The 26,506-nt window shown below is 40.9% G+C and overlaps 2 protein-coding genes across 3 annotated transcripts in view; one reads left to right on the top strand and one right to left on the bottom strand.

The window, feature by feature from the left end:
* Positions 1-26,506, bottom strand: part of LOC133344908 (uncharacterized) — an 842,858-nt gene that overhangs the window by 715,686 nt on the left and 100,666 nt on the right. The gene's annotated exons all lie outside the window — the stretch shown is intronic.
* Positions 4,832-25,809, top strand: LOC133344898 (Krueppel-like factor 6). Its single transcript, XM_061555210.1, has 4 exons — positions 4,832-5,310; positions 15,222-15,951; positions 19,304-19,427; positions 21,027-25,809. Exons 1-4 carry the CDS (start codon positions 5,209-5,211, stop codon positions 21,076-21,078), a joined length of 1,008 nt encoding a protein of 335 aa, XP_061411194.1. The 5' UTR covers positions 4,832-5,208; the 3' UTR covers positions 21,079-25,809.

Genomic DNA, 26,506 nt, shown 5'->3' with positions numbered 1-26,506 from the left:
TCGAACTGATTTAAAGGCCTCATTATACCTGTGCAGAAACACCATCATCATCATCATTCATCATCACATTCATCGAACTGCACAGGTCTGTCATCGTCGTCATTGTCATCGTCATTGTCGTCGTCGTCGTCATTACTGGAGTCAAGTCTCAAGATACTACTGTCATTGGTATGAGAGAGAGAGAGAGAGTGAATGTATAATATTAAGGTTTTATAATTAAATAGATTTAAGTAAAATATATATATAAAGTATAAATATACATATTTTAAACATTCTGGTACCCACACACATATATACGGAAATTCCTAGGGGGGCCAATCCTACTTCGCGGATTTTCACCTATCGCGAGGGGTTCCGGTCCCCATTAACCGCGATAAACGAGGGATCACTGTATATTAATAGGCGCACTGCCCCAAGCACATTTCACAAAGACTATTATTTAGATTGCGAAATAAAGGCATGCAGCATGGTATTTATGTACATTTAAAAATACACAATTCAACATAATTATTGTGCTTCATAATAGGTAAAGTCATAGCAAGTTGTGCCAGCATGAATGCCATTTACAACTTCGGAAGTTTATTTTATTCATACAGAACCGTAATAAATTCAAACAAAAGATACCCCAAAAATCCTCACCTATATTTCAAAATCATATTTATTAGTATTTTACATAATTTATGAATGCGTTGCATTCAGTCGAGGAGTGCAATGGATATGAGTAGGAGGGGGAGATTAATTAATGTATCGGAGGAAAGATGTAGAACTGTGACGTTCCTGAAGAAGTCAATGAAAGCTGGTATCGTCACATTTCCTCCGTTCGGTGGTTTAATTGACAAATGCTCTCCGCTTCCACCCACACACCGCTCTCTTCTGTCTGCCCTAGAGTGGCAAACTCGTTTGTTTTAAACAAGCCATTAAACTGTTCTGGTTGACACGACCTCTGCAAGCTGCGTAGCGGAATGTTTTTATTCATTTTTAACATCACATCCTGCCAAAAGTTCACATAATACCAAGCGCAGAAGGAACGCTGTGACTTAATATTGTTAGGTGCAGTACACATTCTAACACAAATTTTGCATTTGTAAGTCACCCAGACATGTAGGCAGACATTATCACACTCACATTTTCACACCCCATGAACACCCACAATGCCCCCTATATGAGGCAGTTTAGACAATAGAGAACAAACCGCAGGTTGGTTCCAAGTATGCAAATAAAGACCAGCAGCCGGAAACAATACGTCACTACTGCTCACAGATGAGAATTCAGGCAGAAACCTGCGGCTAGACAAAGCCTGCAGTTTACTTCTTTGTTTTGGTAAAGGATGAACGAATTCTGACTGTTTAGTATTTGTAGCAATTTGTCAGTATTTTACCAGTGATATCCGATTAAAAGCAGTGTAGGGTCATACAAACAAGCAGAGGGGAAATGATCATCTCTCCTGATAACCCATAACGGGAGCCAACCTGCTGTACATAGATTATAACTAGGTGACAGCTGGTTGAGACTAAAAGTTAATTTCAAGAGAGATTTGTGTCAAAACATGCAGAGCTTCACAAACGCACACAGCAAGCGCAATAAAACCCCTAAACAAAATGTACAGTCCATAAATTTGTAATTTAAAATGATTAATTTAACATTAGTGCAAGAGTGCAACTCAAAAGGAAATGTCTTGGGCTCTCAGCCAAATGCGTACATTGGGGAGAGAAAGAGCGGATACGTGTGTGGGTGTAAAGTGATGGGGCTGGATAGGATTTAGATGTGTGTACATCCACTTTACTGTAATTGCACGTGCTGTATTTAGATGTGTATGAGTGTATGCAGTCTATGCAGCAAACAGTGAATTAATGTATTTGTATCTGCATTCAAATTCGTTCTATGCATTTACGTACCACGTGTATATTCTACATATAAATTTGTATAGAGCACAAAGTATTCGGTAAAACTCCAAAACATCCACGGTGATGGGAGGGTAAGAGTGCAGTAATCCGCGGCACACCGCAAAGTCACTCTAAAACAAGCGAGTCAACAAATTACGAATATTCTGAAACATGAATGCAGCACATTTTCCATATGGGTAGATGGTTAAGATTATTATTTTAAGACGCTCTCTCAATGGGAGGTCACTCGTAGGCCTGGAATCTCCCTCCTTCTCGTCACCCGTGCTTCCCTCCCGCTGTTAAAGTCCAGGCTCAATGGTTTCATTTTTAATCCCCAAGACTGTCCCCCAATCTAGACAGTGATTTCAATTGTATTTATATAAAATAAAAAAAATACGCTTCCCTTTCGATCCATTGTATTTGGACGCTCCATAAACCCAAATTGTATTCTATTCGCCTCGCTGGTCAGTGCAGGCTGTTTGAGGGGGTCCAGGACCGGTTCAGATATCACTCATTACTGATGTTAGCTGTGGTCTGGAAATTAAACTTGGTTCATAATGCAGGTGCACTGTGTATGAATGGTGGGCATGGTAACAAATGTACAGGATATAATTCTAGATTTGAAGCTTTCGTGACTACAATAATTCATATTCTTAGGTTTTTTCGGTAAAGTCACGTAGGTAAAAAATTAAAATTAATAAAAGTAAAATAAAAAAAATCACGACGTTTCGGAGGCAACACAAGCTTCCGTCTTCAGATGGAACCGTCACAGTACGATACCCACCTGAAGACAGAAGCTTGTGTTGCCTCCGAAACGTCGTGATTTTTTAAATTTAACTTTTATTAATTGTAATTTTTTACCTACGTGACTTTACCAAAAAAAAACTAAGAATATGTGCAGGATATATTCAGTTTTTTCGTTTGTATTAGGGTTGTTACACAACAATCGGCAAACCGGTAACCGTTCTTAGAATCAATTACTGATTCCAAAAGGTATGAACTGGTAACCGTTTCCAATGATTTTTTTGTATGGAAGTAACCGATTGGCACATGCGAACGTACAGATGGCACCGCGTGGTACATTTGCCCTAGTTGCTGCTGGAAGGGTCACCACTTGTGGAAACTCTAGACGGTCTTTGGCCTACTCTTCCATGCTGACCAGGCGTCTTTTGGAAGTGCTAGGCGCACCAAAACGTTTGCCCCACCTAATGCAATCTGCATGCAGATCAACTGTGGTGAACCCATTTACAGTACTGTATACTGCTGGGTGGAGGGTAGTTATTAAATGAGTTTGCGTAGAAGTCATAGGTTCCTGAGTATTTTTTTAAATAGAACGACTGCAAGACGAAACTTTGGGATCTGACCCTTGCACAAGACCTGAACCGTCAGTAGCAGCTGCCGGTGCATTGCTTTAAATAGGGCCGAGTTAATTATTTTTAGGTAAACAACCAAAAAATACGTGGGCATCCATTGCATGGCCTTGAGACACTGAACATTGTGAATGACAGTCTCACCAGTAATCCCTGAGACTTGAGAAATATGGGTTAGCGTTCATATTTTTCGAATAATTACATTTGCATATGAACGCATATACACGTGTGTATGAGACAGAGAGTGGTGATGGAATTCAGTAATGTGTATATTACACATATTGCTTATGCATGCACATGTGTATGTATATTAGCAATGGGTCGGCAGGGGCTGTAGCTGGCCCTCTACACACGTGCTTCTCACAGATAAGGCTGTTGCTATCTGGGAGTGCAGCAGCAGCCACACAGCATTGCACAGTCGTTTGTGCACTCTTGCCTCATGCAAGCAATTATAAAAGGCGCATTTGTTGATTTAGGAACGCAATGCTTGCTCACGTTTACCCCCGTTCACTTAGGCCATTTAATTTGACACATGCCATTGAAAATGTCACATCTCCCTTTATGTGTACGTGACTGTTTGGCGTATTTCTCAGCCAAACCGCACTCGCTCAGCAAGCATGTCTGGAGAATGCTCTAGAATAGTGGACAAAACCTCTGCATTTTTGAATGGGAACACACATATGTTGGTTTGCCAAATTTGTAGTCTTCAATGCCAATTTCTCTGAATGATAAATAACCTCTGCAAATTGAAAAATCGTTATCTGGTAATTGCAAATCGTAAAACAATATTGCGACTTCTTTCGCACCGTACGCAGCCAACCGCGCTAATTGGAGATGCAGGACAATCGTAAATGTGACGATTGGTTACTTCTATACGTCTACAATAATGATATAAATCAACTCAGCATGGGGTATTTCGAGGTGCACTCAAGCACACGTGCAATGACCACCCGAGGTGACGTGGAGAGAGAGAGGTAGATAGCTGACGTCGACGTAAAGCGGTTACTTTTAAACCTTTGCGCAACTTAAAAAAAATGACAATACCGGTATGATCTTTAACGTGGAACACTAACAGCTTGCGGTGTTCATACGGCTTTTTTTTTTTGCAAAACCATCACACTAATAGTAACACAGGCGACACAGCTAACATCATCTCGCTTGCACTCAACACTCTGCCCGCGAGCTCGCCGCGCTCTCCGCCTTTTATAGCGCGCCCGAAATAGCGCGACCCCCCCGCCCTCTCTCTCCCCCGCCCCTCGCCTCGCCCCGCCCCTCGCCCCGCCCCCTCCTTCGTTTCTTCCAAACAAGGCGCGACGAGCCACGCCCCCAACCACGACGCCGACCAATCGTAGCGCGCACCTCAACCGAAGCCCTCGCGTTGATTGGTCGAATTCGTACAGGCGACGTCGCCCTATTGGCTAATCGAGGCGAGGTACGATTGCACTTAACCCCACCCCGCCTCATCAGACAACCCCGCCCCCCCCCCGTAGCACGCGCGGCATGACGTCACGACGCTCGTGCGTGCCAGCCTATATATATAAGGAGCGAGCGCGTGTTTGGGATGGAACGTGCGCTCATTGCAGCGTGTTAACAAACAGCGGTGTTCGTGCAGCAGCAAGAGCTACATAAACAACAACAGCAACACACAGCATCATTACCGTTGTTACATGACAGCGATTTATGCGCGAGGTTGCCCTTGCGGAGCAGCGTGTTTTTTCAATTGCAGTGTTGCTTCAATGCATTTGCATGATTAGCAGGAGCGAAATAGGTACGAATAGGTTTAGTTTTGTGTGCGCAGGTTTTGCAGTCATAGCCCCCCCCCCCCCTGGGCTTGTTCTGCTGCAATAGACAGGTGTGGACGTAGGAGCATTCCTACTGAGAAGTGACACCGCCACACCTGCGAAGGGCCTGGATATACGTGTACCTGTAGAGCCAGAGAAGAAGGAAGGAGAGCCATGGACGTGCTGCCCAGCTACAGCATCTTCCAGGAGCTGCAGATAGTGCACGACACGGGCTACTTCTCTGCAATGCCATCCCTGGAGGAGACCTGGCAACAGGTGAGGAGGAGAGCTCACATGTGTGTGAGTGTATACACGTGTGCGATTTGTGCATGCGTGTATTAAAAGGTGCATTAAAGAATGGGCGTGTGCATTAGTGGGTGCTAACATCAGACTGAATTGAGGATCTGCATTTTTTTTCATATATAAGTACTGTACAATCTATATGACTGTGTGTAAACTACATATATGTTACTATTTCTCTATATATAACGGTATGTATGATGTGCTCATGCGTGTTTTTGCATGGGATGAAAATGAGAAGTGCACACTAAAGTTGGTACAATTATAACTAGCATTGCACGATAGCACAACACCATACCATGAGCAATATTCAATTTCTTCACGTTTTTTAATATTTAAAATTGCTGTATTCCACATGACATTGCACCATCTATTCAATCAGCAGGGTACTGTGGATGTCCAATTTTCAGTTTACATTTCATTATACTGTGTAGTCTTAATACGATTTCATTGCAAACATACTATACACTGGACAGTTATGTATACCATTTACAATGTCACGTATCTAGACTGTTAATTTCATTGTGCTTATGTGTTGTGCTGAATATACATTTTAAGAATTGTGAATTAACGTGTTTGTGCAATTTATAATTTGGCCGTATTTCTGCGCCTGCAAGGTCGTGTTATGTCTGTGCATATAAAATGCTGCATTTTATACAAACACAACTGTAATGTCATTGCAATTAATTTGGACGCTTCAAATTGTATACAATGTGGAATGTGGACACCTTGAATTGTTGCAATACACCCAATACGAAATAATAATGGTTGCTTTGGAAATTAAGCGAAAGTGATCTGTAACTACTTACAACAATAATAATGATTGTACTTGTAACAATAATGGTTTTTACTTGCAACGCACCTCAGCCGCACATGATTCACGCACTCAGAGACGGGACGAGGAACCACAGCCAATTTCCGAAGTTCTCGAGTCCTCGAAATATTAAGGAATTTTCAGCCAATTAATGAGTGGTCAAAAATGTGGGAGGAAGCCGGAGGACCCGGGGAAAATCATTGCGTGCGAGGGGGCAATACTATATCCCATACAGACTGAACTCTAAATTGTGCAACCGGTATTGGGATTTAAATGCACTAATTGAAGAGGTATGGAAAGGGTCCTCAATATCTAGAATGTTGTGCTGTGTGCTGTACAGGGACATTGCAATACAGCATGACAGTATGGGTTGGTGTATGCAAATACAACAGGTGTTTATACTATTTATTGTATTGTCTTATTGTATACAGTCTACACAACACTAGTAATTCCAGCCGTTTTCCACAACTATCGTGGCTAATATTCACGTAGAAATATGTATCTCAATGAGAACTAAATTTCAAGTTTCACCTATTAATATCCAGACATCACTTGAGGGTTTGGTTTAAAATTATTTATGTGTATATGTGTATACGTTCGCTGACTTTAGCTCATGTAAACATCAAAAGGTCTGTGTGTGCAATAACATGTTTTGTTAACAGCCACTGTTTATTTTGAAGCCTATTATACAGAAGTCTTGTTTTGCACAAATGTTTAAAAGCGGTTGCAATCACCAGTACAATATTCCAGATGCTTTAGTTTCACTGTATCATTGGGTTTTCACTTGGTGAAATGCAATATGGTATAATATAGCAATCCGTAGACAAATATGTAAAACTACACACCTCTTATAATATTGTAAATGCAACAGGTATATAGATATCCCTTTGAAAACGTGATATTATTTGGCAACAGGTTTGGTTTAATAAATGGTATGGTGCTGTCAATTGACAAAAATAAGTCCTGTTGATTTATTTCATTCAAGTTTTGCAATTTTGAATACCAGTACCAAAAAATGATTTTAGTCAATGGTAGTCATCCCTTACAAAATGTACAGTGAACACTAGTGGGCTCTCCCCTGCTTAAAAATAGGTTGATCAGATCAAGGCCATAATTATATATTCAAATATGCTCAAAATGTCCCCCCCAATATATTGTTATAAAATAGATTTCTGTTTATATGATTGTGGTTATGGTTGTACTTTATGAATCCCTAATCTCTGCCATTACATACAATGAAACAAGAAAAGGTAAAACATAAAAAAAACAGCAATGTAATACAATACACTTATACATTATTGTAAAAAATAAATAAAAAGTCCACCCTATGTGTTAGTGAATTATTTTATATTTTAGGCAGGAAATGGTAGGAAGTTCGTTTTCAAATTTAGATTTTTTTTTCTGGAGGGGGGACCCCCAGACTCCCTGGAAGATTTGGTCCCCCCCAATGTTGACTCCATGTCTCCGGCCTTGGATCAGATATTTTTTTACGAACGACATAAGTCTAAATGGATAGTGAACATCACTCGGTTTTCATCTGGCAAAATAAAGGATATTGATGGTTCATAGTGTATTTTACAATCATGACAAGACTTGGAAGAGAGAGGACAATCAATGGGCACCTCCTGATCATATAAGTAAAAACAATAGCATGTGTTTTACTAGATATATCATGAAATGGAAGAGGATATATGTCCCCAATATATATGTTCATTTGTATCTCAGTTGTGTCTCATCTACAACATGTAAATGTGACTGGTTTCTCATCCCAATATGTAGCCCTGAGCTACCAATTAGGGTGAGCACTGCTCCACATGACTCTTTAAGGAAGGAGACTATATACAGTATTGTGTGCAGCAAGCAGCAGTGGACATTGGCACATAGTGTTTTTTAGTGTGATCTGGGATTTCAGTAGGCACACACACGTCACATGACGTTACAAGCACTCCTGCTGTTATTACTGTGGAAGTGTAGTTTGGACAACCTAATATAAGAAAGACAGGAAAGGGAAGGTCGTGCGTATGTGTGTGCTCTCCTTAATATTGTGGGGCACAGAAACTGTGGCTTGTGCACACCTTCCGCTTGCTGCACAAAACAATAGCCTCTTGGCTTCGTTATGCTCTTGGAAAAAGGCCACTTCATTCATTTACAGTTTATTCAAACATCAACGTATTCAATAGTGCGTAGGCACGATGAAGCGCTATAATAATGCAATTTATAACGCGCCACAAATTTGCGGACGTAATGGCCGCAACTCAGAGGCGCGGAGCCGAGCTCAGAGTCACTCGAAAGCATGGTTGTAGAGGTGAGTTTTTAAGTGTCTCTTGAAGGAGACGATTGAGGCTATGCTGCAAATGTGCAGAGTGATTGCGTTCCAGACTGTAGGGGCAGCCACCGAGAAGCAGCGAATAGACGTGACCATCCTGGATATTGGTATTAAGATGAGGTCGTGAGTCACACTGTGAAGACATCTGCCGGGTGCTGTGCTGCAAGTCGTCAATAATGGAGAGAGGTACGGGGGGCAGGCAGGTGTGAAGGCATGGGGGCAGAGGCAGGCGATCTTGTATGTGACCCTGCTGGCAATGGGTAGCCAGTGGAGGGCATGGAGAGAGGCAGGTGAGTCGAGACGGGGATGAGTGCGGCCAATGACGACGCGTGCCAGGTTATTTTGTAGTCTTTGAAGTTTTTTTAGGTTGCCAGAGGAGGACCAGACTAGGACGGATAACCAACTATGCAACATGCCAATGTGTTGGAAGTTTCAGTGGAGATGAGAGGATGTAGGTGTCTGAGAGCCTTCAGGTGAAAGTTACATGAACTGATGATATGATTGGTTTGATGGTCGAAGGATAAAGTTGAATCTAGGATGACACCGAGGTAGCTGAAGAGATCGGTGAACCTGATGCTGGGACCAAAGATGTGTATGTGTGTTGGGAGCACTGATGAGTTGAGACGTTGCCTGGTACCTAACACGATGGCCACTGACTTTGACGCATTAAGGGCAAGGTTCTGTGCAGAGAACCACTGTTTCAAGGCAGCGGTGCATTCCGAGAGCCTCTCTAATGCAGACGCATTGGTAGAATTGATGGCGGTGAACAGAATAGTGTCGTCGACATATGAGTGGTGCTTAACATCGAAGCTTGCGATGAGGCGGCTGATGTGCTGAAAGAGTGAAAGGATCTGTTTTCCTCAAATAAGTGTTGGGTGGTGCTCATGTCTGTGGGTCCTCCTGAGTTAGTTGTGCAAATTCTACATTCCCATGGCAGCAGCCAGTCTCTCCATAGAGCAATCAATGACTAGGATTTTAAATTACAAATCTACGATTGTGAGTTGAGCACTATAGCCACATTACCACTCGAGACACAGTGAATGAAATTGGATCCCATAGCAATGTAAAAACAAAAACCTCACAAACCAAGAAAGTAAACAATAGACTTGGTTAGACTTTTATATGTTCGTCATTTTTAAGTTGGACCCAAAATATTCTGTTTGACATAACACATACTCTTCAATCCGAATCTCAGAAATGTCTTGAGTTAAAATTCCATACTGGTCTTCACTTCCAATCGCTTGCTATATCAAGTAAAAAATCTGTACTGGCCTATTTTTTTGTGTATATATATTACTACAGCATTCCAAGTTGAAACTTAGCATTCCATGTTCTGAGACTGGCTGTTGCACTTGTCTGAGTAACATCATAGTCCCTTTATAGTTGGAGTTCAAACCCCATAATGGTTCAGCATTTCATCCTGGTGCAAGTTACCATCAATTATGCGACTTGTGTTAGGACCAGCATGCCTGCGTTAGTCTGGTTATCCAAGCTCTTCCTTATTCTCTTGGTTTGCTGCATGTCAAACTGATTGCTGCATAATATTACGTTTTTAGTTCCTTCTCGGATGAGGTGTGCTTCCTGGACATCAGCGGATATGTGCAAGGCTCCTTTAAAACACATTTGCACATTGCTCAATGCATAACTTCTTGTCACAAAGAACACAACACAGATACTGAATTGTTCTGCAGTATCTCTACATGGAAATGCGCAATACATATGTTTACGTTCCTGTTCTTATTCAACACAAGCCACCATTCCTCCAAAGTTAGTAAAATGAGACCCATTGTGACATGCTGAGCCCCGTCATTGGAATGTGGAATTTCCACTTCTGGCTCAGGGTTGAGCGCCACCCCATTGCCATTTGAGTAGGGAGACACATTGTTTAAATTATGTACTAATAACGAATAAAACACATGCCCTACATTCTCAAAAGCTCTTCCACGATTTCAAGTTGCTAAAGGATCTTACACAGCTGAGATTTAAAATAAAGACTCGTCAGCTGGTGGGGCCAGCTCAGCTGGCGTTGTCCCAGCGGTCCCTGCACTTGTGCTGCTCCCAGCAAGCGGTGCAGACAGAAGAGCCCACGCACGCCTCCAGTGACCCTCTGCTGACTCAGGAATGCCAACTATGCATCTGCGCCGGGATGTCCCGAGGCTTCCCGCTCAGGGCATGGGAAGATACAAATATGAGTGAAGGGAGGATTGCTCACTGACCACCCCTCCCCCATATCTTCCATACAAGCCTCATCAACTTTTATAATGGTTGCACAGTATAATACATTAGCATCATGTAGGGGCACTTACGTGTGTGTTTGGTGGTGCAGTGGCTTACGTACTTGCACTTAATCGTGACCCACACACGGGTTCAGTTTTCTCTGCTGATTTATATCATGTAGTTATGAGTACCACTCTGTGCTGGTTTGCATAAGACAACTTAAGCAACCTATAAATGCCCTTAATTTTCATTAATTTAGATAAGAAACTTAATGGAATTTTTTTTTAAGTTGTTTCCTGCAGCCTTGCCCTGATCTCATAAAAACGGATACATTGTTATAATGCAGGGACATGCTGTCATTGCGCTCGGAGAAAATGGTCTGCTGTATTTTTTGCTTCACACATGAATACATACTGATATAACTTATGATATACATATAACACCCATAATAGTGGATCGACACCACACATGAGTGTTCAGTTTGGTTCTTTATTTAAAACAGGTGAGAGCCTGTTGAGACTGTCACCTGCAATGGGTACCAAATGCAAGCCATGTGGGATACCAATGCGCAAATTAAGAAATGGAAACAGGTACGAAAATTGCTCCATAAATAGGTTAATCTAAATATAGTGAATTATCGAAAACCAGGTCTGTCGAGGCGACAGAGTCTGAATGAAACAGACGCTGTCGCCTCGACAGACCTGGTTTTCACCTGAGGACGGCTGCTTGCGTTGTGGCCGAAACGTCGTGAGAATTGTTTTATGTTTTATTTTTATTATTTTATTACTTCCCTTCTACGTGACTTTACCGAAAGAACCAAGAAGATGAATCCCTGCGGTCACGAAAGCTTTAAATCGAAATTTATCGTAATATAGTCTATATATGAATGTTGAACTTATTTTTCACTGTGCGTAGCTAATCAAATGTGCTATTATCTAGCAGTGGATATATCTCCAAATGCAAATCATACAACAGCAACAGTAACAAACATCCATCATTGTTATATAGTGTAAATAGAATAAATAATTTATGAATTTCTTAACCAGGTGAGAGCCTGGGAGGGGGAGGTGTGAGTGTGAGGTGTTACACAACGGTCATACAATTGGGACCACTATCCCTTGTTATTTCTCTCTGATCAATGCGTGTGCTTTTCCGTCTTGCTTGAATGTGTGCTTTGTCACCACCTGATTGGATGCAGCTAAGAGATGGTGGTGGGTAAGGGGAGGGGGCATCGTTCCTTTGCCCCCATTGGTCCGTTTTGTGCGGGGGTGTGCGTGATTGAAAAGTGGGTTGGGTCCAAGCCAAATTCACGCGCTTTGCCTTATATGGTAATCCGCGCGTATGCGCCAATGAGGTTTCGTTTAGGGGAGGGGACGGGGGGGGGGCATGCGTGGGTGTCGGTGTTCGTGTGTGGGTGCGTGCGCGCGTGTGTGTTTAACAACATTGACGCCTCCCACCACTTCCATTATCATCACAGTTGAATGCGAATTTTCACAAAGTTGTGGAATAACATGTCCCAACTGATTCACTTCTGGGATACATTCCAGTCCTGCGGTTTTTTTATGTGCGTGTTATTTGTTTTTACATCAACGTGTATCCTTGCAGTGTCTTTGCACTGATTTTCATTGCAACACGTGTGCTGCTTTAATTGATTTTCAACAGTTTACATGACGTGGACTGAATTGTGCATCTTTTTTAAACAATACTTTTATGAATAAAATAAACTAAAGGTGTCTGTCATGTCAAACGAGCTTTGGAGCAGTACTTAGGTTTAATGATCGCATTGGGAAATTTCTTAATTCTGCATCCAAATAGCAAGTGCCATTCTGTCCAGAGAGCAACTCCTGCTGACTTACAAAGTAAAATTAGTGGTTTATTTATTAACCTCCAAGGGAATGATGAGCTGGGTTAACCCATGATTTAAAACCAGGGCCAATATCTCCATAGATCCCTGATGAAAGTAATTATTATTTGAAGAGACTCTTCCCCCACCATATGAATTTAAAAGTTTCATCTCTACCTCAGGACCAGCAACGGAGATTGAGCACTGCCCCCATGCTTGTTTGAGCACCGAGACACAAACTTAAACAATATAACAACCCAACAACAGTATATCACGTTACTACAAAATTTAAGCCGAAATGGCATGTAAAGAACACAAAAAATATCTAATTAAAAAAAATCCAGCATCAAACTTGCTAATGCAGAATATTATCCACGCTGCTAAAATTCCTTATATTATTTTCCCATTCTCCCTGGCTCTTCATAATTGGATCTTGGCCATGCGGAGGAATGGCATTTCAAGAGCGAAGCAATTTTAGAATGTTTATATAAAACCCAGCATCCGAGAAGTTCCACCGAGAGGAAGTATGAGGGAAGACCTCAGCCCACTTAGTTTACAAAGAAAATCACTTCAAGTCCTGTACTGTCCTGAAGACTTTTATAGAGACTGCCCCCCGATTTACTCCACTCTAACCTCGGAGCTCTCTTTAAACGACCGGTGGGAAATTAAGCTAATTGAAGATGCCACAATCACGCACAGCTCAGCGGAAATGTTAAACCAGGTAGTTAATTAATTATTCTTTGGAAAACTGTGTCATTAATGATCAAATTCCACACGAGTACGCAAAACATCTGGCTTTATTTTCCAAAACACAATGGACTTAAAAACAAAAGTTATTTGGGATTTTTGACAAATACTAATCGGTTTCTCAGCTATCTTAGATGCATCTGCTATGCTCATTGTACAGTGTTGGATGGGTTAAGTTTAAAATATAATCATTGTTGGTTTACTGATTATTTGAGGATTTAGAAATAACAGAAGGAATATAATTATTCACTGACTCACAGAGATTCTTAAACTGACGTATTGTGCACTTAATTAAGTCTAAACAATTTATGTAACTTACAAGTAATTGTTGCTTTAGGCTGATGAAAGGAATTGTACGCAATGAGACAGATGAATGAAACAAAATCATTATTAGATTGAACTATCACAATTGTGAATATTAAACTATGGGGGATGACGTGACTCATCATGTGCTTGATAACAATTTGTAACACTATTTTTGTTCCTGGGTACTAAGTGTTATTTTCTAATTACTTACACCTCAAAAGTACGGAAAATGGCTATTATTCCCCACAAACTTTGCTTTTGTGACCAGGACTTTATGTGAAGGAAAGACACAAATGCACACGTTTTCTCATTGAAAATAGGTCAATTTCTAAATATCGTTGTCCTGGTCACAAAAGCAAAGTTTGTGGGGAATAATAGCCATTTTCTGTACTTTTGAGGAATAAACAATTAGCAAATAACACTTACTACCCAGGAACAAAAAAAAAGATTTTTTCTTACACAGTGTAATCCCATGTTTAGTATTTTCAAAGCAAAATAGGTTCATGTATTTAAGGATTAAATTATTCACGTTAACCTTGGAAATAACAACACAGAACGGTGTTCTACGTTGTCGGCTTCATAGCTTGCTCTAGAATATATTGCCCATTGCTTGGCTTATATTAACTCAAGCTGCTTACATGATTATTTTAATGTATTTTTTAAAAGTCATTCTACAATTTGTAAATGGAATTCATAAGAACAGGCTGCCTGTAATTTGACGGCATAAAAAACATGGTGATAGTAACGCTTTAAGAGTACCTGTCTCTAGTAATCTGATTCCAGTAACCTACTGCATGTAACACATGAGTGCCAATACTGTACTGCACGACCATGAATTAACAAAACGTATCCTTTAATTTTAGCGTGATGTTTTTCAAATGTAAGTGTTTCGGACAAAGATTAGCCCCTTTTCAATTATCACCATCTCTCGTGTCTGCTAGAGCCTTCATTCCTGTGTGATCCTTTGGGCCCTAACAGCTTTAACTATAATATAATTATTTGCTGTCACTGGATATTGGGTCATAATAAACAAACAGCTGCTGAAATAAAATAACATTGATTCCATTGACAAGTATACTCTTAGTTCTTTCGGTAAAGTCACCTACGTGACTTTACCGAAATAACTAAGAGTATGAATCCTTGCAGTCAGGAAAGCTTCAAATATAGATTCCATTGACAAGTGTTTTTCAGTCGCGTTTTTTTAACGCAAACCGAGACTGTTTTCAATTCATTCAACAGGGATAAAAAAAAAAGAGTCACATGTCTCTGTGCTAAAGATCGGCTGTGCCCAATATTCACCAGTGGCCCTAAAGACAGTAGTGGGATTTTCACGTTTTTTTTAAATGTCAGTCGAATGTTATAACTAGCGTTAGCCTATATTCATATTTGGGTTACGACACCAACGCAGTCATATTCTTCCTATTGATGCCTCAGATACTTTTACTTTCATAAACATCTGCCATAGCTCTACCCAGCCAGATCATAACTGTGTGGCACACAAAACAGAGGTTTGTAATGTTTAAACAAACACCTCTGGGAATCTGATTGAAAGTGGCATGTTCAGTTGACCAAACATTATATATCCCCTCGTCTTAATCATCAAACTCCCCTTACCTTGTTTTGAATGGCCCCAGATCTGCCTGGAAATGGAGCGGTACCTGCAGACGGAGCCCTGCATGGGAGGCCGGTGCCCGGCGAGCGGCAGTGATGCCGAGAAGAGTCCCTGGCAGAGATTTATCGCCGCCTGCTCCGAGCAGAGCGAGTCTGCTCTCGTCACAGCGACACCCATCGCAGCTCCGCTGCAGCAGGACCTCGGCGGTGCGGCCGCCACCACCATTGCCTCTCCCGTCACCATTCCAGCTACAGCTGCGGCGTCATCGTTCACGGACGGCAGAGACCCGTGCCTCACGGCGCATGGCAGTGCGAGCCCCGCGGGAAGCAGCGGATCCTGGGACTCGGTGCCGTCACCTGGTGCCGAGGAGCGGCTGAGCGAGGCGAGTGGAAGCCTCACGCCGCCATCGTCGCCCGAGCACTCGGACCTGACCGAACTCAACCTTGGACTAGACGAACGGGCAGAGGCATGTGCCGAGATTGACTTGGCTGAGACGGCCGCCCTCCACCATCAGCAACAGCACCACCTCCAGCTCCACCTCCACCTTCAGCAGCAGTCTCAGCTGCACATCTCACTGCACGACAGCCACACAGATAAGTTGCAGGTAAAAGCGATGACTGTGACTGGCAAATTAGTGGACCCGGAAGGCTCGCCCGATGGAAAGAAGAGGATTCACCACTGTCCCTTCAGTGGCTGTCGGAAAGTTTACACCAAAAGCTCCCACCTGAAGGCCCACCAGCGCACACACACAGGTGAGTGAGCGGATGTTGCACACTGCACGATCACCTGACACACCATCTGCACTCAAATCATTGCATTCAGTTTATCTGTCTGGTGCATTGGTTTATCCAACATCGGTTTCTGATTGTGCTGCTACTTGAACGTCGTGTCGGGGAACGACGCAAAACTATCGTATAATCATTTTAACTTGGCTTTTGTGTCCCACAAATGTATGCATCTGTATGTAACCCTGAAAACCAAAATCTCTAATTCACAGAAGTGGAATATGTTGGGTTTTTGCAGTCATTGGTGACCAGGTTGAAGCCATTACTCTTGATTGAGAACCTAGTTTAGTCAATGTTGGTTGAAACGCACATTTCAATATAGAATCAGGAGTGCTCATTATCATTTTGCAACCACTAGTGGCGGAACAATACATTAATTTATAAATTCATATCGATTCTTAAGCTCGATAAACCTGCATCGCATAGTGTAAGAGTCAGTGTTTTCAATTTGTATATACGTAAGATTCACATTATTCCTGCAACCACTTGAGGCGCAACCACTCATCAGAGTGATAAATAAAAATATGAAACACTGCGATGCCAATCATTTTTTATTCTACTCTACCACCTTCTTCTTTGTTTTTTACAGTCATGGTGGAGCTACTTGACACACATTTGACACCTACCTTATATCACATGCTTCTTTGTTTCATTATTTACTATTTGTGTTTTGCAGAGGCAAGCTTTTCTTTGACCAAAGCAATGTCACTTACATCATTTTGGCTTTAGGAATGAATCATACTATGCTTTTCTAACACGATAGGTCAATCTTTATAAAGTACACTGGATGGTTTTATGTCATTCGCTATTCAATTTATTCTCATTGTGCAGTGCAGTCAGTAACGGTGTAATTTAATCTGGGAGCCTTGCATGGATTCATAATGACCTTTTAGTGCCTAAGACCTCTGAGTTATTGGTATAGGTATGTTGTCTACACATGAGGAATGATAATCCAGGCAGGTGTGCTGTGATTACATCATTCAGCTCACAATTGGAAAGTTGAAATTCTCATCATGGATCGACTCAGCCCATCATTCTTCTGGGATTGACAAAAATGAGTTACACTTTGTAGGACCTCAGCAGTGTTCATCCTAGAGACTGGCTTGGGAACGTGGAATTTGCACCACTAGCTCAGGGCCACAAATATAAAAAAGCACTGCTCCAGTGCTCATTTTGGCAGGGAAACCGTTTTGCTCTGACGCCTTACAGCCAATCAGTTCTTAAAGGGATAAGTTGCACAATGACAGAAAGTATAATTTGTTCTTGCATTGTCCAAGCTAATCCGCTTTCCATCCACTACAGGCATGGTGGTATTATGAACTGGGTTGAACTCCCTAGTGCCTGCATCTGTATTTGCACTTTAGCCATCGTGTAAAATAGTGATTTAAAACGACATTAAAAGAAAGGTGTGCAGTGTACAGATCAGTGTGAGCACAGCACTCTTATAAGCGTGTTTATTAAATGACTCATGGATGCTTTATGAACAGCTTCTAGATCTGTCAATAAAATCGTGTTGTGTTGATTGTTTTTCCCTTCTACATAGTGAATAAAGTTTTAGCAAAATGAGTCATTTTAAGAATTCTTAGCATTGGTTGTGCACTCTGACCAAGAGGGGCTTTTGGCACAGCACTTGGCACTCAGTTGGAAGGGTCACTATTTGAAATTCCGGACAAATACGTCTATCATCCTTTCAGGGGCCCAGAATATCAGTACTACTTTGTGGGAAGCCAAGAGTGGTATTCACGTTGATAGACAGGCCCCCACCATTAGAATGTGGAATTTCCACCACTAGCCTGGAGACCACCAATAAAGATGAGTACTGCTCAATTACATGTTTGAGTCAATAAACATGTGACTTTACTTTAGGCATCAATACCCCTTACAACTAGTGCTATATTAGTACATTTTGCAGCCCAATGAGGCAGAAGTAACAAAAAAAAGCATCAACAGGTTGCAGCTGGATATGTGTTGATTGCGTTGGTGTGTGCATGTAATGAGAGCCTTCCTTTACATTCTTGAACCCCGCTATTGATGCATTTTGGTCCCCTGAAGGTCCACAGACCCCCCCCCCCTCCTTTGAGGTCCCCTGCATTGGAAACATCGATAGCGTTATTTACAAAATGATCGAGCACTGGATTAGTGGGCGTAATCGTAAGTCTGTAATGCAAGCTGGTGCACTCAACAGTGGTGAATGCATACACGCGGTTGGAAATTTTACTCATAATGGAATCAATAGCATGTAGACTGTACAAGGAGGAGGGAGAAAAAAAAATCACTACTTATAAATGATGGATGATGGGGATGTATGATTGCATCTATGTTGCATGATGAATGTAACAGAGTTCCATTGGAATAAATTACCTCTTGTCGACCAGGAGTGAAAATATATTTTGTGCTGGCTGTCACGGCCATTATCATGGGTGTAGTTGGCCAAACTCGCACTATGGAGTAACAGTGATCTCATAATTTATGTTACAATTTACGCCATTGCAGTATTAACAGTTATCAGCGCCATAAGGGTTGTTCCGTATTGTTTCATCGTTTAGCACTCACCCCAATAACTTCACAATAGCACTCTGTAAAATATGTGTTTCATTTAATGTTTCTAAATGTTAAACCTGATCCACAAGTAGCAATATGAACAGAGCCACGCAGAGCCAATCTCATGCAAAGTGTACCCCGTTTGAGCCAGTGACTCTTAACCGATTGTAATGCGGGGACCATCGTTAATGGTGGCCGTTATGTGTAATAAGACATTTTGTATATCCAGGAAAGCCTCATTGAGTTCTAACACTATCAGGTGATGGCCTTGCATTTCGATGTGTGGGCTATTCATTCCTTTAAAAAAAATTCTTTAGTATTATTACATTTCAGAGGAAATTGTATTACCCTGAAAAAAGCACTCTTACAAGGTGGATGATGACCACAAACTGCACAGAACAATCAGGAATGAACTTCCTGCGCTGCCATCTGTTGGCCACCTCGCAGATGATCAAGTTTGGAGTCTCAAAACGCAATGAAACATGTGTGATACAACAACCCCACTTTCTGAACATCAGTTTATATGTGTGCTTCACCACCGTACATCTTCTGATAAGTATCAAACTGCAGTTGACATCATAGTAATCTCCAGCAACTGGTTTAAACAAAAATACTCCTTCATTGAACTGCTGTTGCTCAACAATAGATGAGCACGCAACTCGATAATAATCACTGTGTGGACTGGGTTATGTGTTGATCACCATGGCCACTTGAACTGACCGCACTCTTTGCCGTTGCCTCTTCTCCACGTCTCGTCGGACGGCATTTGTGGCAGCAGGAGAGAAGCCGTACAAGTGCTCTTGGGAAGGGTGCGAGTGGCGCTTTGCGCGGAGTGATGAGCTCACACGACACTACCGCAAGCATACAGGAGCGAAGCCTTTCAAGTGCGCACACTGCGACAGGCAAGTGCACATGGATTGATCGCTACATGCATTTAAACATGTACCTTTATTCTTTGTGAATGACATTGTCAAGTCGCCAACTCTGCCACATTATACACATGTAAGAATGTGAAGGTTCCATTGGTAACGTGAATGGTTTTGAATTCACATGGTGGTCAAGGCTCAACGTAGTGTATACCAGGTCGCCAGTGCACCCGCGGAAACGGGAATTCATAAAAATGCAATGTACCCCTTTCACATGAGAGACTTTCAGAGCAGCATCTGGCCAGGAAGTGCTTTGTTTAGACTGCTTGGCTCGCAAACGGACAGTTGTAAGTTAAAATTGCAGTTGGGGGTCAACTTATATCATCATCATCCCACTCGCGCCTAAAAATGGCTTCCACTTAATTCATGAGATGTAATGTGTGGTACTTTCCACCGCTCGCACAGGGCCACTGATGGTGGATGAGTGCTGCCCAGCGCTCGATAGAGCAGGGAGGCTTTAATATTAATGCAAAGGGCACCTCGACCAAACTACATTCTGTTGGTACTATCAATGAATGAAAGCTTTCTGCATTGCTCTATCTATCATTTAATATGCACTACATGCATAATGTTCTCTCCAGGAATCCGACGCTAACCTTTTCCCTGTATTTCATAAATGTAGTGCCCGATAAGCCCAGTGAGGCCTGCAGACATGTTTCTGTGGTTGGCACCACACTCACTGCCGATAAGGATAAGGTTAACAAAAGAAAACAACATATTGGCTGCATTTAGCATTAAAATAGATGATTATGCAGGAATACAGCTTCTGACCTTCAATTGTGCATAACGTGAATTTTATTTCAGACGAGATGCAATTCAATAATGCAAATGGGATGTAAATAAGCTTAGATATAATTTTTAATTAAAGTATGCCACATTCATGACATTTATGTTGTGCATTATTGAAGGTCAAAGTCTGTGAACATTCTAACAGTCTTCCCAGGAAATAAAGAAATTTGTCCAGCATTTAGGAAACACTTTATATAAACAAAGTTACTTTTTAAATGGTGTCTGTGAAAGCACAGGCCGGAGCTCTGCTGATTAAAACGAGTATAGTGCCACATTCCTATTACACAGCAACTTTGAGTTTATGGATCACGCAGAGATCGTAAAACTCTGAATGACCTATTTGCAGGGCAGCATGGTGGTGTCTGTAAGAGTTTTCATTTTGAACCATGCATGTAATTTTCAGTCTCGGTGGTGTTTTTCTGGGTAAGTATTGTAATGAAATATGGATGATGAATGTTAGCAACCAGTATTATCAATATTCTGTGTGTATATATATATGCTCTAATTTGATGCGTGAGAAGGTGAGATCCATTTTTCACTTCATGGGAACCAGTCTTTCCAAAAAAGACTGCAAGTATAGTGATTATATTATACAAATATATTTACAGTTTCGTTTAACAGCACCGATTGTGCTTACGTTCATTACAATGGAAATAACCCATATTGTTCACCAATTTGTATCTGTTATTCACACATTATTAAGGTTGTGGTTATGGTGGTGCACACAGCAAAATGCATTCTCATCCCCACAATCCAAGATTCTAATGCAAGCTGTGATCATTGCAGGTCTTTCTCCAGGTCAGACCACCTTGCCTTGCACATGAAAAGACACCTATGAGCGGGATAATGCGGAAGAAGATAATGCGGTTGCTGCGCATTCCAACTGCAGTCATCCCAGGACAACGTGAAGGAAAATACGTTGTTTGACTGTAACAAATACCATTGGGTCGTGAGGTGGCAAGGCATCACCGTATATTATAATCAAACCAACATACTACTTAACCCTTAAACTAAGTAAAACATTTGCCAGGCATTGCTGGCTTGACAAAGGAGCAAGCTGAACATACTGGCTGGAACAGCCCAGTACCCCATTAAAGGGTAGAACTTTGAGCAGACACACCTCCATATGTATAAGTATTAGTTGTGAACTTTGACATTTCACCGTTGAACTAGCGAACATTGTTTTCTTTGGAGGACCCACGATTGGTATGCACGACTCCTTAAGCCCTCTTTGCCCTCATCTCGCCATTTGTCCAAGCCCCTCAAGCCTCAATTCAAGGAGTGATGAAGCAAGATTCAATGAGAGGATCTCTACGTGACCCTTTGTTAAGAATGCGATGTCACTCCTTGCCTGGAATGAGCGGATGAATGGGCTCTGATCTGTCATTGACTTTTGCCTTACAACATCCAGTTACAAATAGCATCTAAGAAAAAGAGAAAAAAAATCCCCTTTCTCACTGGACATAACCCTTTTCATCCTCAAACAAACATCTTTAATTGGGTTTGGAATATTAATGGTGCCAGGCTAATTGTTTAACCTTGTTACTTTTAAAGAATGGACTGAGTGATATTTAAGGGTGGAAAAAGCTCTGTACGTGTTATTGCACATCAGGATGTCTGGCTACTGGTTTCCGCCCTTGAACACGTGACCTGTAGTGCATCACCACACAAGCCGAGCTCTCGGAAACATTTGGTATTCCCACCCAGCTTGATGCAGAAGATGCAAATGTGCGAATTAGATTGTGGTTACATTTAAAAGTACTTAATTTAAAGGTGATGCTGAGCATTGGCAAATGTATTTCAGTGAGAAAATATAAATAAAGCTTCAGAAAAGGAAAGTGTCTGCTATGCTGAAGTAAGCAATCGGACAGCACTCGTATCTATTGACATTCCAGAGCTGGTTGTACAAATCCCACATTTCTAATTTTCCACAGCAGGACCAGGCTTAATGAGAGGATCACTCTCATTATGTGGCACTTATTTGATCAATTCTGGAGCGATGACAGGCTGAGTGAGCCAGGATTTGAACTCACAAATTTACAATTGTTAGTCGAGCGCTGTAATCGCACACCACATGGCCAGTGGCATCTTAAACCGAGATTTGTAGATTAGGGGTTCTCAACCACGTAGTTACTATGGCCCTTACAGGTAGCTGGAGCACTGGCAGCATGAACAGCCTTGTTTTGTATACTTGTCAATCGCACATGTTCCCCTCAATGTAAACTCTGCCGCCTTTTTATTCTCTCCCTGATTACAAGTAAGCCAACACTTTAAAATAACAATGGTACTCACAATCTACATGTGTAATTGAGCATGCAGTAGTGTTTATCTCGTGAGCCAGTGGTGGGAATTACACATTTGTATACTTGAGACTCGAATATTCTTGTCACTACCACTGCTGACTTCTTACACATTGGTTTTACATTTATTGACAAACATACATACTGTTGGAAGTACTATTTGGGCCAGTGCTTTATAATGTCTGTTTAAATTACCATTCACATACGTATGTAGAACCACAATCAGAAAATTAATACTGGAATTAGGACAAAAGTCAGCGTTTCTCTTTTCAAACAAGCAATTTTGTAGCACTCAACTCTATTGGTGGTCCAGAGCCTGTAGTGGAGATAGTTTAATATGATGACCACTCTAACCGCATAACCTCCAGGCTGGTTTCGGGAATAGTGTATAGTGCACTTTTACGTAAAATGCCAAAGACACAAATTCCATTTTTATTTTCTCCCAAATATGGACTCTTATGTGGTCATCGAGGTCTACTGCTTACATCTCCTTGGAGTCTGTGGACCTGGTTGAGAACCCCTTTTATAATGTCTCAGGTGCCAGGCAGTAAGTGGTGCTATGCAATGGTTGCATGCTGTAGGATTGCTGCCATTGGAAATTCACATCGTTAATTGATTAAGCACCATCACATTGCTGTGTGCTACTAATATTCCCATAAGTAAAATTGGGAAGAACTTGTCACACAATGCATTAATTTTTTTTTTAAAGACTGTCCAAAATTTCACACCTGAAATAATCCACAGTTGGTACTTTTTTCCCATGTGCTGTTTAATTTATCAGTAATTGCGTTGCACGTATAATAAGCATGGTGAAGTGGCACATGCATTGACATGCTATGAAGGCTTATGTTTGCTGAGGTTGCAGATGAAATTGTGTTCGTAAGCTGTGGAGAGAGAATTGTGTTGCACAAAGACATCGCACTGCGACATGACCAGTTTTTGGGAGTAACATGTTGCTAATTGGATTAAAAAGGCAGGTGCTGGTAGTCTCATTATTTATCTGTTTCTTCAATGTGTAAGCAGAATATCACTACTTAGGATGTACCATATGGTTATGATTACTTTCATTGAAACCAAATGTACTGTTATTGCAAAAACAATTCAAAGGAAAATGATTACAAATGAAACTTAATTTTAAGACAGCAGCCAATTAATTTATATGTAGATCATTATATAAAGCCTGTAATAATATTTAAATTATGTTATTTCTTTAACAGTAAACCAACATAGTGGACATCACTGGTGAATTCTTAATCTACGTGATCTGGCAAATGACTCCTAAAAGAAACCTACAATTTTTCAAGCATAGCATTTCACTTACTCATTATTCATTTGTACCAGAACTGCCAGGGCATGTGGAAATTCAGTGATGGTAGTCATGGCTCACGCAGTCCCATATTGTTTGGCTAATAGTAATAACTATATCTACAGTCCACTGTGTAATAAGGATTTTAACCTTGATTTTAAGCTTTCGTGACTGCAGGAATCCATACTATGGTTCTTTCGGTAAAGTCACGCTTGTGTTGCGATCGAAACGTCGTGATCTATTATTTTTTCTACCTACGTGGCTTTACCGAAATATCCAAAGAGTAAGAATTTTAATATTTGTGTGATACGTTTTTAAAATTCCTGGTGGAAACAGCAGCCCTCATGCACACAGCGAACCAGTGATACATTATCTCAGTTACACCACTGAACCATCATGATACAATTACAGCCGCACTTTCTGGAATGAAAATGTCAATTGCACTTCTTCTGAACAAAGAAAGCAATTACTGCTTTTTATGGAAGGGATACAAGGGACTGCGTTGACAGCTGTCCACAAACAAGATTAAATACACCACTCCGCCATCTTCATGAACACTGCCTTGAATCGGGGAAAAATGTATGTTTTGAGAAATGAAAAGGCAGCCACGATATTGACCGACTTAAATATATGAGATGTCTACGAATATATTTCTTCAAGCTTACCACATTGTAAAAATCCATTTCCAACTACTGTGTCAAAATCATCTCTCTGCTCCAAAAAAAGCTGTTTGTCTGAAATGTTATTCTACCGTATATTTCCCTATTACTGGGCAGGATTTAATGAAGGTGGCCGAGCTTTTTGTTGTCTCGCAATCACTTCTCATAATTGATCGTCATACAGTACAATTAGATTTGCTCCAAGCCTAATTCGCACACTGCGTACGCACACAGGTCACCAATTGCTAACTCACTTGACGTGTGAACTGTCAAGTGCTACGAGGTTAGTGATGAATGTGAGTTATCCTCTACAGTCCGCGTCCATTCATATTGTGCTGTCATGTTGAAGCCAAAGTACATTCGTGTAACCTACAAGCTAAACTATGCCTTAAAGAATATATGGGGGAGCCAAATGAGGTACATGACTAGAGATTTTTTTTTTACATTTGGTCCCTGTTTCCCATACAGCGCCACTGTTAAATCTGTAATCTTTAACACGCAACAGAGCATACACTAAATATTGCACGGCGCAAATTTACTGTTACTAAATAATGTCGTTGTTCTTGTCGTGACTATGACATCCTCCCTCCTCTGTTCTGCTCGAGAAACTGAGCTTTTGTTCGTGACTAAACTCGTGTTTAAAAGAAGTTAAAATACTTAGTTCAAATGTTTTCATTTGTGGCAGATTGGTTAAGAAAGGACGTATACTTTACTGGAGTTGTATAGTATATACTAGATACATTTCTACGTTGACTAGCCTTAATTACCAGAAAAAAAGCAAAGTAGACTTCTTAATATACAAATTGACCACAACCACTAGCAGAATTAAGTTATTCAGAAATATATTTCAGTATTTTTTGTGCATCGCTCATTTGTTTTACCGAGTGAAATTCGGTAGTCTATTGCTTCAACCAGAACTGTTATTGAAATCAACGAATACAATGTTATATTGTTCACGGTGCAGATGTTCTTAAGATCGTTATTCCATCTTAATGGGTGCTTGTTTGCATAAAACGTCCTTTATATATCCAGCCAGAGGCGTGATGCGCACATTGAATTGAAACCCAAAGACAATCTACAAATGTGTGCATCGCTCTTTACGTTTCTATAAGTACCGTACTGTAATTTTTTAAAGCATATAAATACTGTATATTGTTGGAGAAATATGTACATTTTGTATCGACTTTGCAACTTTTTTCTGTGCTTCAGTTACCTTCTGTAAATGTTTTTAATTCAGAGGTTGTATATTTGGTTTATGAGACTGATGAATGTATAGCTTTTTGTTAATAAACATGACTGCAGTACATTATGAGAGTTGTGTGTTGTATTGAGCGGTATTGGAAATTCATATAATGGTGTGTTGAAGATTTATTTTTACGTAAAAAATCTTAGTTCCCTCATTTCAGTCTTGAACATTTTATTTCAGTTTAAAAAAGTATTGCTTTTCAGAATGGATTAGGCAGAATATAATGACAGGACTCAAGCACATTGCTTGTGAATATTCATATTCACATGCTGTCATTTGTATTCATTTGCACTGTGTGATAGAAAAATCATATTTATAATAGGTTTTTTCCCCTTTTTTCTGGCAACAAAACAGGTGTTAAGATGTTAAAACACCAAACTGAAACCTTTTACAATGAATCATGTCTGCATTAACCACAATACTTGTGGTCAGAATGCAAAAGAAAACATACTTTGATAATATATGCATTGTCCATGAAACTGATTGTAAAAGGTTTCAGTTTGGTATTTTAACATCGTAACACCTGTTTTGTTGCCAGAAAAAAGGGGAAAACCCTATTATCATATTTTGGTACTGGCAAAGGAGGTCCCATGATGCAAAATAACATTCTCACCTGCCACGTTTCCCTTTCTTTGTAAACACTGTACCTTATGAGAAATATGAAATGGCTACTTCTTAAAAGCTATAACTTTAAGTATGATCTTGCCGGTCGACATAGCTCGGCGTCGTTAGCTACGATCGGTGCCATAGTTATA

The sequence above is a fragment of the Lethenteron reissneri genome, chromosome 20 (genome assembly GCF_015708825.2).
Source record: "Lethenteron reissneri isolate LAM-NWPU_2019-01 chromosome 20, ASM1570882v1, whole genome shotgun sequence".
NCBI classification, from domain to species: Eukaryota; Metazoa; Chordata; class Hyperoartia; order Petromyzontiformes; family Petromyzontidae; genus Lethenteron; species Lethenteron reissneri.
The sequence above is the reverse complement of the archived record's forward strand: the minus strand, read 5'-3'. Positions and strand labels throughout refer to the sequence as shown.